This window comes from Chrysemys picta, chromosome 23 (assembly GCF_011386835.1).
Source record: "Chrysemys picta bellii isolate R12L10 chromosome 23, ASM1138683v2, whole genome shotgun sequence".
Taxonomy (NCBI): Eukaryota; Metazoa; Chordata; order Testudines; family Emydidae; genus Chrysemys; species Chrysemys picta.
Window position 1 is genome coordinate 17,743,582 of NC_088813.1, and position 16,821 is coordinate 17,760,402.

At 49.9% G+C, this 16,821-nt stretch overlaps 1 protein-coding gene across 1 annotated transcript; it reads right to left on the reverse strand.

Annotated features, from left to right (window-relative positions):
* Positions 1-881: 881 nt before the first annotated feature.
* MRPS15 (mitochondrial ribosomal protein S15) lies at positions 882-13,895 on the reverse strand. Its single transcript, XM_008167102.4, has 8 exons — positions 13,702-13,895; positions 12,080-12,142; positions 11,465-11,540; positions 8,194-8,242; positions 6,327-6,411; positions 4,887-4,945; positions 3,582-3,773; positions 882-1,087 (listed from the first exon to the last, which is right to left on the reverse strand). The coding sequence occupies exons 1-8, from the start codon at positions 13,823-13,825 to the stop codon at positions 968-970; spliced, it is 768 nt and encodes a 255-aa protein (XP_008165324.2). The 5' UTR covers positions 13,826-13,895; the 3' UTR covers positions 882-967.
* Between the last annotated feature and the right edge of the window lie 2,926 nt (positions 13,896-16,821).

A 16,821-nucleotide genomic window follows, 5' to 3' on the forward strand; every position in this document is an offset into this window, starting at 1 on the left:
GGCAAGGGGTAGGGGTGAAGGAGGGGATGCAGAGTGCGGGAGGGGCTCAGGGCAGGGGGTTGCAGTGCAGGAGGGGTGTGGCAGGGGGTTCAAGGAGCTCAGGGCAGGGGGTTGGGGTGCAGGGTACAGGAGGGGTTTGGGGTGTGGGCTCCGGCCCAGTGCCACTTACCTCGAGCAGCTCTGGGGTGGCAGCGGGGCTAAGGCAGGCTCCCTGCCTGCCCTGGCCCTGCGCCGCTCCTGGAAGTGGCCAGCATGTCCGGCAGTGGCTCCTGGGGGTGGGGTGGGTCAGGTGGCTCTGCCATGTGTTGCCCTCGCCTGTGGGTACCATCCCCGAAGCGCCCATTGGCTGCAGTTCCCCGTTCCCGGCCAATGGGAGCTGTGGGGGGCTGGTGCCTGCTGGCAAGGGCAGCGCACGGAGCCTTCTGCCTCCCCCAGGGGCCGCAGGGACACGGTGCCGGCCGCTTCCGAGAGCGGCATGGGGACAGGGCAGGCAGGGAGTCTGCCTTAGCCCCACTGTGCCACGGGGATGGCAATCCCGCGGGGCCAGACTGAAAGCCCTGAGGGGCCGGATCTGGCCTGCGGGCCGTAGTTTGCCCTCCCCTGAGCTAGACCCCTGTCTAAAGGGAAGGAGCTTCACATCGAAGAAACGATCACTTGCCAACCTACGATGGAGTGGGATCCCTAAAATTAAAGTTTTCTTAGCACAATCAGTGAGGACAAGGCTCAAGAACGCACACTTGACCGTAGCAGCTAAAGTGCCTCAAACTGCTCATTACACCCACTGGGTATTTCTGTTGAACAGTCAGATTTTTTGATCACTCACACCGGATACAGAGGACACACTACACACACCCTCCCCCACACCAAGAAATTGGAAATAGTAGCTTTAAAATCATTTATTGTATTTTGGAGGGACAAATTATTTTTCACATGCAGGCACAGCATGTGAGATCTGCTCAGGGTGCTGCTATACCGGGGTCCCTTCACCTTGCAGCGTCTGCTCCTTTGCGGCCTTTGCTTTTGCTTGCCATTCTCGTCTCTGCTTCAGCCTCTCGGGTGCTTTCAGTTTCTGTACCTCTTTGAAAACCTGCAGTTAGGGGGCAAGGGAAGAAAGAAGACTGTGTACCCCTGTTGAAAACAGTTCTAACATCAGGTCAGGGTCATGCAAGAACTTAGGGAAGATCCGTTAAATCCTAGAGCATCAAGGTTTAGAAGGGACACTACATGTCTCAATAAAAGCAACTGTACCTGACATGCTCGCACCTTCTGGGACTCCAAGTACAAGAATTCCAGTTGATATATTCATTTCCACACAGCTATTCTTTTGCTGGGCCAAAGTACTATATTCCTTTTCAGGGATTTTTAAAAATTTTTTAAATACAATTTTTTACTTCTGTGCTCAGTTACATGAGTGTAGATGACAAGTTAGACTCCAACCCACAGCTGAGGCCCACATCCGTTCCCAGGACCTAACAGAAGTTTGTACTTTCACTTCTACATATTCATTCTCCTAGTGGGACTCTGAAGAAATGGATTTGTCCCAAGTTTGCAACGGAAAGCAGAATCTCTCATTCACAACTCCCACCTTTTCATGCTCTCTGTGTGTGTCTATCTATCTCCTCAATATTTGTTCCATTCTAGGCATCCGAAGAAGTGGGCTGTAGCCCACGAAAGCTTATGCTCAAATAAATGTGTTAGTGTCTAAGGTGCCACAAGTATTCCTGTTCTTTTTGCGGATCCAGAAGAACACGGCTGCTACGCTGACACCCGTCATTCACAGCAATTCAGCAACAAACCTTGAAGCTTTCAGAGAGTTAAAAAGCAGGCTGCCTTGTAGCTCACTCAGTGACTCCAGCACAGAGGTGGGCAAACTACGGCCTGTGGGCCACATCTGGCCTGCGGGACCCTCCTGCCCGGCCCCGAGCTCCTGCCCCCCTCGGCTCACTGCGCCGCCGGCACAATGCTCCTGGGGCAGCGCAGCTGCAGAGCCCGGCCTGACCCGGTGCTCTGTGTTGCGTGGCTGGGTCCAGCCGGGCGGCGCGGCTGTAGCGCCACCAGCCACTGGTGCTCCAGGCAGCATGGTAAGGGGGCAGGGTGGATAGAGGGCAGGGGAGTTCGGGGGGAGTGGATAGGGGTTGGGGCGGTCAGAGGGATTGAATGCGGGCAGGGGTTCCGGGGGGCGGGCAGGGGACAGGGAGAAGTAGGGTTACCATTCGTCCGGATTCCCCCGGACATGTCCGGCTTTTTGAGCTAAAAATAGCGTCCGGGGGGAATTTGTAAATGTCCGGACTTCCCCCCCATGCAGAGCGTGCGTGGCTAACAGGGCAGCCGGCCGGATGGTGCCACTTACATGGGGCTCCAACAGCCAGAGAGAGCATGTCCTCCACGTCCCCCTCCTCTCCCCTGCAGCTGAGAGCACTCCCTCCCTCCCTGCAGTCACAGATCGCCTCCGGCAGTCTGGAGCTCCTCCCCCACTGCTGCCCAGCCTGCCGGACAACAGCTCAGGCCTGAGCAAGCTCACAGAGACATTAGGCGAAGAAAGGCCAACAACAAGGGGGCCAGGGGGTTGGAGAAGGGGCAGGGAGGTTCTGGAGGGGGCAGTCAAGTGACGGGGGGAGTTCGTTGGGAGTTCGTGGGGGGGTTTCCTGGGGGGGGGTGATAAGGTTTTGGGCAGTCAGGAGCAGGGGTCCCAGGAGGGGGCAGTCAGGGGACAAGGAGCGGGGGGAGTGTTTGGGAGTTCGGGGGGGGGGGGGGCTGTCGGGGGGGGAGGTGGTTGGATGGGGCGTGGGAGTCCCAGGGGTCTGTCTGGGGGTGGGGGTGTGAATAAGGGTTGGGGCAGTCAGGGTACAGGCAGGGAGTAGGGTTCTAGGGGGCCAGTTAGGATGGCAGGAGGGGGCAGTCAGGGGACAAGAGGCAGGGAGGCTTAGGTAGGGGGTGGAGTCCTGGGGGCAGTTAGGGGCAGGGGTCCCAGGAGGGGGCAGTCAGGGGACAAGGAGCAGGGGGAGGGGCAGGGGCGGGGCTAGGGCAGGACGGGGGCGGGGCTCCTCCCGTCCTCTTTTTCGCTTGCTGAAATATGGTAACCCTAGGGAGAAGGGGTGGTTGGATAGGGTGGTTGGGGGCAGTCAGGGGACAGGGAACGGGGGGGGGGGGGGGGGGGAGGGGAGGTCGGATAGGGGGTGGGGCTGGGCCACGCCTGGCTGGTTGGGGAGGCACAGCCTCCCCTAACCGGCCCTCCATACAATTTCGGAAACCCAATGCAGTCCTCAGGCCAAAAAGTTTGCCCGCCCCTGCTCCAACACATCCAGCTCCTAACTCACCTTCTATGGAGCTGTTTGAAAAATGAATGAAAATTAGTGAAAGGTCAGAGTTGTCCAAACTCGGATCATTTCCCAGAGCGACCCTCAAACTTCCAACCCTAAACCCAGGAGAGAGCCACAACCTCCCCTCCTCCCACACCTCAGCCCAGTGATCCAAACCACTGCGCCCCTTAGCAGGAAAGTCTGCTCCAGCTGTGCAAACAAGTCCCCAGCCTGCTCCCCCGGACACTCTGCGGAGCTGGGCTTGCTAGTTCCGCTTCCTACCTTGAGGCAGAAAGCCTTCTTAGCAGCCCATCGCCGGGTCATTCGCCTGCAATAGGGTGGCGGTAACGTGTACTGGATGCCCAGCTGTTTGCACGTCTGCTCAAAAGTCTCATAGCGGGTGCGACGCAGGTACTTGAGCAGTTTCTTCCGGCAATCCATGGCCATCAGCATGCGGCGCCGGTTACTTTTGTCCTGGAGAGGATTTCACATTCCGGAGCTGCAGTCAGACTGCAATTCCTTCCCGATACGCAGTTCTCAGCAGCCCGGGTTATTGCGGACGGGGACCCAGTCAGGTTCAGAGTAATATTTTAAGAACCGTTTTCTTTAAAGGATAGAACCGGCACCTCAGATTTTTATACGAAAATTTGAAAAGTCGAATGGCATTTTGCATTCGATTTACAATTTTCTGCTAGAAGGTTAGTTTCAATGTGTGTATTCCCTTTTACTGCTCAATTACACCTTCCTCAGCACTAGCATAAACTGCAATGGCCAGGTGCCAAAGACTGCAGGGGAAGTCTCGCTGGCTAAAACCTCTGCTTCCATTACAAATCCTACAGAAGCATTTGGGACCAGTTTGACCCGGCAGGGTCCATTGGTTCGTCCTTTGCAAAGGAGGTTGGATAATTCAACCATGTTATTAGGGGGAATCTCTGGCTTCAGGGCAGAAGAACTTCCTGCAGGGGTCAGAAGCAACCCCCTCCCCACACTATATGCACAACTCTTGCACACTCTCAGCCAAGGACACGTCAAGTGTTTCTGTTTTCCGCTGAAACACAAGGTACAACTGCTGCTACAGGCTGGATATTGGACTAGCTGGACCCCAGTCCAGGAGAACAGCCCTTATCTTCTCCGACCATGTCTACGCTACAAAATTAAGTCAACCTAACTTACGCCAGAAGGAAATGGGTTTCTAGTTGACATACATAAATGTTAAATAACAAACACAGGAAAAGCCTATCTGCACTAGCAGCATGATTTAGTTTAGCTGTTGATTCAAATGCATCTAGTCAGTGGCTTCCTGCTCCAGGAACATATTTGGACAAATTTCAATCTTTGAAAATGTAACTGTGATCCACAGATTCTCCAGTCAGGTGCACCAAAACTCAAAGCAACGACCTATTGCCTACAGTATCCTCCAGCTTCAAACGCTACCAGTGACCTCACTGCTTTAGAAGGGAGGAGATACAGACATTTTAAAAACTGAATTAGGATCTTCCTCACAATTCAAATCCTCTAAGTCTGAACCAAAGTACAAGACCTCTGGCTGGTCTCAAATTTGTAGATTACATATCTAATGAGAATTACCTTGGGGTGCTTCTGCAGGTGCTCCTGGTGAGTTTGAATCTTGGCAGTTAAAATAGCAGCTATAAAAGAAACAAGAGATTGCATAAAAGCAGCAATGTGTTCTCGGACACGGTTGTTTTCTCAGGCTTCTGACACACTACAGTGGATACATTTTGGATATCAGATTTGCAAAGAACTTTGGGCATTTGTACAGAATTTCTAAAAAAAAAATAAAATGCAAAACAAATCTTCAAATTAAACACCCAAAACCTAAACATCAGTTTAAAATGATTTTGAAATTGTGTATTATGTATTAAGATTATTTTAACAACAATGAGAGCCTGCCTTTACAGCTGAAACGCCTGCTGTCCTGCTTAACTGCTGACGGCTTTATAGTCACTCTGCTCCACTTGGTGTCAACCTCAGAGGACTAGGAAGAAGCCCAGTCTGTTTAACAATACGGGCTATATTCAAATCAGTCACGTACCCACTGCCCCCTACCAATATACATCAGACATGGCCTGTAGGGATTGCCTCTAGAGGGGAGAAGTTCAGTTTCCTTTGCCAATTCAGCCTTTGTGCTGAAACTGCCAGCTGCAGTGGTTTGTGTGATGTGGATGCTTGGAATTGGTTAACCCACACATTGCCTTTGGGGTGTGCGGCACTTCCGCATTGTAACTGGAAAGGCTCCTAGCAGACATTTGTAATGGAAAGCATTGGAAGGAAGGAAGGAGGATACTGTGAACTTTCTAGCACTTTGACTAAGCTTGGCGAGGCAAATCTCTTTTTTCCAGATGGGGAAAGAGGGGACAATGGGTGCCAGATTCAGTGTGGAGCTTTAACACAGGGTCGCGTGTTTGGAAGTATTCAGGTTACACCCTGTCAAATGAATGGTCATGCAGCAGCCTGACCCCTGCCTCTGCCCCCATCCTTTGGGGTTTCATTAAACAATTGGTATGTGTACAGAAAGGAGTTTTATTTCTAAACGCAACAGTGACCTTTCAAAAGCCACAATTCCGGTCATGCACGCCCTCCCCAGAGTATTGCTTCATTCTGATGGGCATGGGACATCACAGTTGCAGAAACAGTGGAGGAAAAACCAGAAGAAGCATATTACTGGAAAAGTATTGCAGCAACATCAACAGCTGCAGAGGAATCCTCCATCCCAGGTCTCTGAAGTACAGAGCTACAAGAATGTCTCTCTATGCAGCAGCCACAGGTATTCATTAGAAAAATTCAAACCGCTCCCTTTGCCAGTGGATAAGCATGTTACATCTGTCACACTCCCAGACCCTGAGGGTCCCCCAGTGCCCTACTGCAGGTGAAACATCTTCCCAGTGTTCCCACAAAGGTGGCTCTTGTAGTTCTCACAGGAGCCTTGGTAAAATGATAGGGGAAACAGCTGGATTAAAGCAAAGAGATGCTCTCCATTGAGGATTTCCCTCTGGCTCTTGGACTTACTTTGTACCTCGAAGGAACCGGTGTCACTGGGAGTCCTCCTGACCTTCTCTATCAACTGCTGCGTCTTTATCTTCACTTTCTCCCTCTGTGGGCAACAGACAGAAACCAAGGCCCTCAGCTTTGTTATTTGGGGATTATTCTAGATGCAAGACACCCCACTGCCTCAAAGCACTGACACCAACCCAACACGCCCAGAGGAAGTGTGGGGAAAAGCCAAGTATTTTATGAATGGCTTTGCTCAATGCATGAGCTTCTTCAGCCAGCAAAGAGTGTAGGGAAAGGCAGCCACTGAGTGTCAGAGTACAGCAAAGAAGAATTCAGGAAGTTCTCAGCTGTAAGCACTAGAAAGACTATTTTTAGGCCTGAAGTCAAGGAACCCCCTTTCTTAAGACACACACAGATGTGGAAAGAAAGGTGCCTGCTCACACTCAAACGCCTTCGTGCCCTTTAGCTGACATGCTCAGAGAGTCATCCAGCCCTGCTGGAATGCACGTCTCCCCTTCAGAACCTTGGCAGTTTCTCTCTAACTAGCTGAAGAGATTTGCTATTAAGCAACACCAGCCTAGGCTTGAAAGGATTAGATTTTTATTGGAAAAGTCGGTAAAGATTGGTATCACTGTACATTCACACACACAAACCGATGAAGAAATATTTCCATCGATAACAGTCAAAATTTACAAATAGGCAAGATAAGAAAAATGCTGCATGAGAACTTATTAGAGTTTGATTTAAGGATATTTACTTTGTATATTTTGACATGTGATGATGACAATGTGCGTTTTAAAGGTTATAAAGCTTTAACTTTTTGAATCTCAACGTCTAGTCGTTAAATAATTATGGTCTGACCCCCCATAATTTCCTGCAACTATGAAAAATTAAATACAAAAATGCTTAAAAATAAACATTGATATTATGCATAAAATTATATAAAAAGAATTAAATTCCTCCAAGTCTAACCACAAGTTAATGTATTTTGCCACCTCACAAGGGTAGTAATACTAAACCAGGGGTTCTCAGACTTTTGAACTGGTGACTCCTTTCACATAGCAATCCTCTGAGTGCGACCCCCCCTTATACACTAAAAACACTTTTGTGTATATTTAACACCATTATAAATGCTGGAGGCAAAGCGGAGTTTGGGGTGGAGACTGACAGCTCGTGACCCCATGAGGGGTCCCGACCCCCAGTTTGAGAACCCCTGTACTAAACGCTTCCCTGGTATTAATATTTGAGCAGCACTTAGACATTTAACAGTTTGCAGGATTGACCATGATCACACCAAAGTGCTCCCAGCTCCTGCCTGTATGATGAAGGACCAGGAACTGGGCCTGGTCTCTCTCAGTGCAGTTGGAGAACTCCACGTTATCTGCATGTGTCCTATTCTGGTTGTACATTTCTGAACGTAGATACTAAGCAGCTCCATGGGATGAGGGCCTTCTCTTGTCTTTGATGTGCCTGCATTTTGGGGCACTTGAAAAATAGTAATGAAACCACGTTTTAAATGAATTTTGACGGTGTATCATTTTCTAGAATAAGCCGATATCATTTGCTGGCACTCAACAGCCCTATAGTTCTTCCTGTGATTCTTCTAGCATTTTCTCACTTCTTTTAATAGATGTAAAATACATGTATGTGCTATTATTTTTTACTAGTATAAATGAGAGAATTTTTTGGTGAATTTCAGGTGTGTTTTGAGTTAATTACCAACAGATCAGGGTGAGTTATTAACCACCAGGTTTGAAGTCACTTGGCAAAACTAACAAACCAGAAGAAGTAAATTATGAAATAATTTTGAGCATATAGACAGATCTTACAGAGACATTGCCACCCAAAGTTCCAGCGTTTACACAAGCAGAAAGACACTAACCTGGCTGGCCATTTCCAGAGACAATAGCCTTTTCACTACATCATCAACCCTGCAGAGAGATCAGAGATTGATTGATAAAAACAAAGCAGAAAATGCAATGTATTTATTTTGTTTTTAACTCTGAAGGTTGATTTAGATTTTCAGAACAGATTAGCATTTCTGTAAATGTTTCAAAGAGCTTTAAAATAGAGTAGGTTAGGCTTTCTTCCAATAAAAAGTAATAAGGAAATCAAACCATTTCTTGCATTCATTAAAAGAAATCACTGCTAAGAGTAGAGGCAGTATGTAGCTTTTTGTTTTAATTGGATACTAGGGTTGAAACGTTTCAATTCACTATGAAGTACTGATACTTCCAAAACCTACATGATGTGCAATCTGAATGCTGAAGATTAGCTTTCCGAGAACATTCAAAGACAAAATGATTCCTATTAAGGCCATGATCCTTCAAACTATATCTGTGCAGCATCCCCCCAGAGTCTGTGCGATTCCATGTGGGCAAGAGAGTCCAGCCACACACATGCAGTTGGGCCCAAATTTCAGAAGTGACCACTAATTTTGAGACACCTCAAGGCCTGATTTCTAGAACTATTAGGAACCCACAGGTTCCTCCTCTGGGTGCCCAGCATTTCTGAAAATCAGACCCCAAAGCATCTCAAGTTGGGCACCCAGAAAGTAAGGTATCTCTAAGGACAGGATGCAGAGAGAAAATTTCTAGACATCATTAATGACTGCTTGGAGCAGCTAGTCCTGGAACCCACAAGGAGAGAGGCAATTCTTGACTGAGTCCTAAGTGTAGCACAGGATCTGGTCCAAGAGGTGAATGTAGCTGAACCAATCAGTAACAGTGACCATAATGTAATTGAATTAACATCCATGTAGGGGGGAAAATACCAAAGAAACCCACCACAGTAGCATTTAACTTCAAAAAGGAGAACTACACAAAACGGAGAAGCTAGATAAGTGGAAATTAAAAGGAACTTTTCTTGTGACTACAAGAGTGAAAGGCGTGCAAGCTGCATGGAAACTATTTAAAAACACCATGCTAGAGGATCAAACTAAACGTGTATCCCAGATAAAAAACAAACACTAAGACGACCAAAAAAATGCCCTGATAGTTAAACAACAGCATAAAGGAGGCAGTTAGAGACAAAGACATCCTTTAAAAATTGGAAGTCAAATCCTACCGTGGAAAACAGAAAGGAATGAACTCTGGCAAGTCAAGTGTAAAAGTATAGTTACGCAGGCCAAAAAAGAATTTGAAGAGCAACTAGCAAAAGACAAAAATAGCAAAACATTTGTAAGTACACCAGAAGCAGGAAGCCTGCCAAACATCCAGTGGAGCCACTGGACCTTGAGGTGCACTCAAGACAGACAAAGCCATTGCAGAGAAGCTAAATAAATTCTTTGTATTGCTCTTCACTGCAGAGGATGTGAGGGAGATTCCCATACCTGAGGCATGCTTTTTAGGTGACAAATCTGAGGAACTGTCCAAGACTGAGGTGTCAATAGAGGAGGTTTTGGAACAAATTGATAAATTAAACAGTAGTAAGTCATCAGGACCAGATGATATTCACCCAAGTGTTCTCACATATGAAACTGCAGAACTACTAACTGTGGTATGTAACCTATCACTTAAATCAGCCTCTGTACCAGATGACTGGAGGATAGCTAATGTAGTGCTAGTAAGCCTAACTTCAGTACCAGGCAAACTGGTTGAAACTAGAGTAAAAGACAGAAAGATCAGACATGTAGACTAACACAATATGTTGGGGAAGAGTCAACACCGCTTTTGTAAAGAGAAAATGCCTCACCAATCTATAAGAATTCTTTAAGGGTGTCAGTAAACATGTGGACCAGGGGGATACAGTGAATGTCCAGTACTTGGACTTTCAGAAAGGCTCCGATGAGGTCCCTCTCCAAAGGGTCTTAACCAAACTAAGCAGTCATGGGATAAGAGGGAAGATCCTCTCATGGATCAGTAACTGGTTAAAAGACAGGAAACAAAGGGTAGGAATAAATGGTCAGTTTTCAGAATGGAGAGAGGTAAATAGTGGTGCCCCCCCAGGGGTCTGTACTACGACCAGTGTTGTTCAACATGTTCATAAATGATCTGGAAAAAGAGGTAAACAGTGAGGTGGCAAAGTTTGCAGACGATACAAGAATTACAAAGGGATCTCACAGAACTCAGTGACTGGGCAACAAAATGACAGATGAAATTAAATGTTGATAACTGCAAAGTAATGCACAGTGGAAAACAATACCAACTATATATACAAAATGATGGGGTCTAAATTAGCTGTTACCACTCAAGAAAGAGATCTGGATAGTTCTCTGAAAACATCCACTCAATGTGCAGTTACAGTCAAAAAAGCTAAAAGAATGCTAGGAACCATTAGGAAAGAGATAAGACAGAAAATATAATAATGCCACTATCTAAATCCATGGTATACCCACACCTTGAAAACTGTGGGCAGTTCTGGTCACCCCATCTCAGAAAAGATATATTAGAAGTGGAAAAAGTGCAGAGAGAGGCAACAAAAAAGATTAGGGGTATGGAACAGCTTCCATATGAGGAACAATTAAAAAAACTGGGACTGTTCAGCTTCGAAAAGAGACAACTAACGGGGGATACGATACAGATCTATAAAATCATGACTGGTGTGGAGAAAGTGATTAAGGAAGAGCTATTTACCTCTTCACATAACACAAGAACTAGGGGTCATTCAATGAAATTAGTAGGCAGCAAGTTTAAACAAACACAAGGAAGTACTTTGCACAACACACAGTTAACCTGTGTAACTTGTTGCCATGGGATGTTGTGAAGGCCAAAAGTATAACTGGGTTAAAAAAAGAACTAGATAAGTTCATGGAGAAAGGTCTATCAATAGCTATTAGAGTTGTGCCCCTGACCATCTTGGCTATGCTCTGGATATCCCTAAACCTCTGACTGCCAGAAGCTGGGGCTGGACGACAGGGGATGGACCACCCTGTTCTGTTCATTCCCTCTGGACTGGCCACAGTCCCTCTGATCTAGTATAGCTATTCTTAAGTTCCTATGTTCTTATAATCAGTGGTCACTTCTGCAAATTTCAGACGCTTACCCATTATTTCAAAACTTCTGCAGTTCTCTCTAGATAAATGACTGTACATTGTTATGTAAGTGCTAGCAGTATTACAGCTACCGCTTTCTGTGGTTAGATGTCTTTAATAATTAAATCTCTGAAGTGATTAAGCATCCCCCCCCCCCCCTTCCCTTGCCTCTGGAACATACTTATCTATTATTGGGACATTGGCATAATCTTTCTTCAGCATGGTAGGAGGAAGGTCATCCAGATGGCTGGGGAGCACTACAAAGAAAAGATCAACATGTGGGGAACAGCATATCAAATCAGGGCTGTCTCACACCTTAGAGAATTTGGAGGGGGAGTGGATCAGAGGGAGATAATTCAAGAGAAAAGAGGGGATGGATCTTTCAATTGTGAAGGGTAAACCAAGAAAGCAGTTTTGAATTGAACTTGAGGGTGGATACGACAGGTGATGGGAGCTGATATGATCCCACTTCCTGGCTTCTGTATTCTGGATTTAGGTTCTGATCCAAACCCACTGAGATCAATGCAAATGCTCCTGTTGACTTCAGCGAGCATTCCCTGTGTATTCGAGACATGACAGTCCAATTAAGGTTTCTGACCAACCTAGCATGCTTGCTGTCTGAAAATTGTTTTTAGGATTTCTGGAGCATGATTTAAATGATCAAATCCCCCCCCCCCCCCCCGCCCTTCAAGTGTCTAATAACACTTTTAGGGTGCAATCCCCCCCGCAAATTGGTGATAATGTTATTAAGAATAAAACATTGTGAAATGTGCTCGAAATCCAGTCTCTACCGTACCTTGCTTCCTCTTTTTGACAGGCCTGGCATAACCTCTGGCTGTCTGAACAAGCGGGCTATAAACTTCATGGAAGAAAGCAAAGATTTACTAGACACATAAATACATTTTCTCTATATGCTTGAGAGAGTTGGTAAGAATATACTCAATAGAACGTAAATAAGTTTGTATTGGGAGATTGCCTTTAGAGCACCCTCTGCCTGGGCTCCTGCGTGAGCTCTCTAGGTCTGTGTCAGAGGCACTAGAGAACATACTTCAAGCGGATGTTCGATTGCACCATAATCCAAGGATGCTGCATGTCCAGAGACGCAGGGCGTCTGAAGGACAGCGCTCTCAATAGCAGGCTCCTGCGGACGTTGTCCATTACTGAGCATTACAGGACCTGCAATTCACCCTCTACTCACTACAACTCAGTGCAGCAGCTCCCTAGGCTGTTAAAGCAATTGTCCCAGATGATCACAGTAACACTCTGGCTGTACTAACCAGCAACTGTCACTTCCTAGTCACGTGTGTCACCAACACCCCGTGAAATGTAGTCTGTAGGAGGTCTGGAGCAGCTCAAGCTCCATGGCGGGACAGAGAAGGGGCAAATAGGAGACCGGCAGCAATGGTCTATCGGCACAGAAGCTTATCTCGGAGGTTGAGGCAGGAATCGGCTGAAGTAGCTGGTAACCAAGCCTGTGGCACCAATACTGGTGCTTGTGCGCGTGCTTGGACGCATACACCACCACAGTGCCCGGGCATCAAGCATCCCTGGCCGCCAACTAAAAAGCCATTGACCCAGCATTTCCCCCCTGCATGGAAGGCTCCTGGCTTTACAGGTCCTCACCTATCCCAACCTGTTAACCCTCTAGTATCCTCTGCACCTTGGGATCCAGCATTCACGCAGCCCTGGGGCCTCAAGTACCCCTGACTCCCCCCAGGGACCAGCACCCACCCTTGGGCCCAATCTCCCAGCTGCAGGATTCTGCGCTTCCCCCATCACCTTAGTCCCAGCAGGGAGCCCGCACAGCATTCCCCCCCCCCTCGGCCCCCCAACCATCTCACATCCCAAAACTCCAGCAGCACCCCCCACTCCGCACAGTCCTCAGCCAACTGCAGCCGAACCTCCCCTTACTGCCTTGGCCTTTAACTCCTGCAGCTCCCCCCTCCAGCTTGGAGCTCCCCACCCCTCCTCTTCCTTCCCCCCAGCTACCCCCTCTTCCCCCATCTTCTTCCTCCCCACCCCCTTCCCCCCAGCTCCCTGCTCCTCCTCCCGACCCCTCTTCCTTCCCCCCAGCTCCCTGACCCTCCTCCCCTGGCCCCCCTCCCTTCCCCCTGCCCCCTCTTCCTCCCCCCATCCCCCCCTCCTTCCCCCATCCCCCTGCCCCCTCTTCCTCCCCCCATCCCCCTTCTTCTTCCTCCCCATCTCCTCCTCCCGACCCCTCTTCCTTCTCCCCAGCTCCCTGCCCTCTCTCCTCAGTTACCCACTCCTCCTCTTCCTCCTCCTCCCCCTGACCCCTCTTCCTTCCCCTCAGCTCCCCACAACCTCCAGCCCCCTCCTCCCCGGTCCCCCCCCGACCCTCCCCGGGCCCCTCAGCCCACGTGCGGGCCTCTCTCTCCCGAACCCCGCAGGCCGCCTCACCCGAGCGCCCGTCTCCCGGCTCCTGCAGGCGGAGGGCCCCGCTGACCCCCCTGCTCCAGCCGGGGCCTGGCAGGCGGCAGCTCCGGGCCCAGCCCAGCGCCCCGCGGAGCCCCAGCAGCAGCATCTCCCCTGCCCTACCGCCCGGCTGGCATGGGCGCCGCCATTTTGGGACAGACCCGGCCAATCGATCGCCGAGCTCATCGATCGAAGGCTGGGCTGGGCTCAGGGTGGGGCAGCTTTGCCCAGGTTAGGAGGGTCATGCCTGGCCCGGTTCCTCTCGTGGCTCCGAGCCCTGCTGGGGTGTGTCGGGGCAGCAGGGCCTGCCAGCCCCTCTCGAGTGCACCCCGCAGGGATGGGCCTGGCTTCCTGCCCCTTTCTCGCAGGGTGGGTGCCTGCAGCCCGTGTCTGGGGGAGGCAACCGGGTGTCCTGGTTTTGAGCGGTTTGCCCCTCTCCGGGCATGGTGTTGTCTGCTGTCACACGCTGCTCCACTCCCAGCAGCGTGGTGTAGGCGAGGTCATGCCCGCGGGCGCTTGGCAGAATGGCGTTCTGTGTGCAGTGTGACCTCACACACAGTGTGCGTGCCAGTTCACCCTGGTAGGGGCAGGGACAACCGAAGGGATGTGCTGTGACCTGGGGATGTGGCAGTGGCCATTCTGCCCCCGGCTCTCTGGCTGTGTCCATTTCCCAATAGTGCTAGCACAAGCAGCCCAGCGGGGTTTGGCACCTGTAAGCCCTTTATCTCTGGGGAGCTGTGCCCAGAGAGTTGATTAAAGTGACCCAAAACCAGCTTCTTCAAAACCAAGCAGTATTTATTCACCCAAAGGTACAAAGCACCTAGAGTAAAAGATAAAAACCATAAAGGTCTATGCACGTATTTTCCCTTCTCTACACATTTATCTTTCCTTGCAAGCTTGGGTAGGTTCCATTCAGCCCACTTACCTCTGGCTCTGGGCTGGGAGAAGCAGACTCCTAGCATCCCCGTCAGCCCCTGACCATCCCCGTCAGCACTCCCTGACACCTTCTGGGCAGCCCCTGACAACCTCCCTTCTTTCCTTGGCCCACATCTTTATGGTTTAGTACCCCCTTTGGTGCATGGCAAAGCCTGGGAATGAGTAGACTAGTTAGAGCCAGGCCGGGGTCTTCCCCCAGAACCCTGGGCATTCTCTGTGAGGCTACCTGTTCTTTGCCATTGTTCTGTTTCCTGTCAGCTTCCCCTTCGATTTAACTCTGTGCGGTCAGGCAGGATAACGTCAGGCAGGAAAACGGAGCTAGACGTGGGATTTATAAAGAATAGTGCACGTCACTCCCTCTTGCCTTCTAGTTACAAGGGTTTGTTTTCCTCCATCGCATTTAGTTTGTGGGAGTTCAGTGAAGGTGCCAGCCAGGCATGGCTGCTGCATTCAAAGGCCATCCTGACAGTGAGGCAGGAGGGGCCCCAAAGGAACGAGGGGCAGGAACAGGGTTACATGTGCAGGGGAGGGGTGCCCATGGGAGACTCTGTGCAGAGCCCCTGGCAAGAGAGGTGCTCAAACGGGGATGGGATGGGCAGCAGCAGATTCCTCCATAGTGTGTTTTCAGCCTCCATCAGTGCACTGATGGGTTCACCTCTGAGGACGAGCAGGAGGTTCAGGTTCCTTGCCCCATTCAGTCCTCAGCCTTGCTACTGTGACTGCCAACAAGAGGGAAATGCCACTGGGAACGGAAGTGAGACCCTCCCCCCATTCATTTCTCCAGGGGGCTGCTGAAGAGCCACCAGATTGTACTGACGCTCAGTCGCCATGGAGCCAGGGCCTGTGCAACCCATTAGGCAACCTAGGCGGTCACCTAGGGCGCTACCATTTGGGGGGCGGGACGGCAGAGGTATTTTGGCGGCGGGACCTTCTGCTGCCTCTGTGGAGGGCAGCATTTCGGGGCGGGTCCTTCCGCCGCCTAGGGCGGCAGAAAAGCTGGCGGCGCTCCTGCGTGGAGCTGGCTTGAATTGGAACTGGCCCATCCCAGGGCCTGTGAGCTGGGGAAGCCTTTGAATAGGATGGCACGTAAACCTCGGCAGTCAAATAAGGATTGCATCGTGGCTAAGTGGTGGCCTTTGCAGCAGGCAAGAATTCAGGGTTCCGAGCTGCAGTGGAGTTATCAGACGATTACTATGCCTGTTCTTGCAGGATGAAGACCTCCTCAGCATGGCTGGCAACCACTTGCATGTCCTCCTGGGTGCTCCACGCACCCTCCCTGTGTCACCCTTGTCAACTTTGCTTCGAGGCTCATGGTCTGAACAACGCCAAACTCTCAAAGTAAAACTTAGAGAAGAGCAGCCAAAGTTCACACTGAAATGCGAGTGTCACTTGGTTTCAACACCAAACGTTTTAAACACCCCAGGGTTATGCAAAGCTGGGAGAGTGGCGTCTATAACGGAAGCTGAGCCAGGTGGGTTTGGGGTGGGTTCAGGTTTCCTAATGTGAGTTTCACAGAAGCAAAGACAAGGTTGATTTCCTGCTGCCCTGTGTCTTATGCAGCCATTTACCCCAGTGCACAGTGGGAGTGAATTGATTTGATGGTGTTTCACACTCACATTGCACAGGGTAACTGATGGCACGTGGAGCAGAGGAATAGAGAGCCCAACCAGCAAATCTCTTTTCTCCCCTTGCTTTGCAAGTGTCTTAATAATAATGATTTTTAAAGTCAGGCACCTGTGGCTAACAGGCCCCGTTCACCCTTGGTGTCATGTCACTTCTCAGACTCTTAGAGATGACATAAAGTGCTTTGAACTTTGAGCTGTGATCTGCCTGCTCCAGCACAGAACTGCTGCTGGCCTGCCCAGTGTGAACATGCCGGGGCCTGGCTTGCCTCTCGTGTCCCTTCCAGAAAACCAGCCTTTTGCAGGAGCGCTGGACTTTGAACATCACCTAGGGCCTGATTTCCAGAAGTGCGGAGCACCCTCAGCTCTCACTGACTTCAGCTGGGTTTGGGGGCTCTCAGGAGATCAGGTCCATACTGTGTGCTCCCCCTGCCCTTTCCAGCAGCTAGATCAGGCCTGGCTTGGAGACGAATAACACCAATGATAGGATGGGCCGATATATCACTCCTGCAGTAGCCCTGGAAGGAACAGAACCCCCCGACCCGCT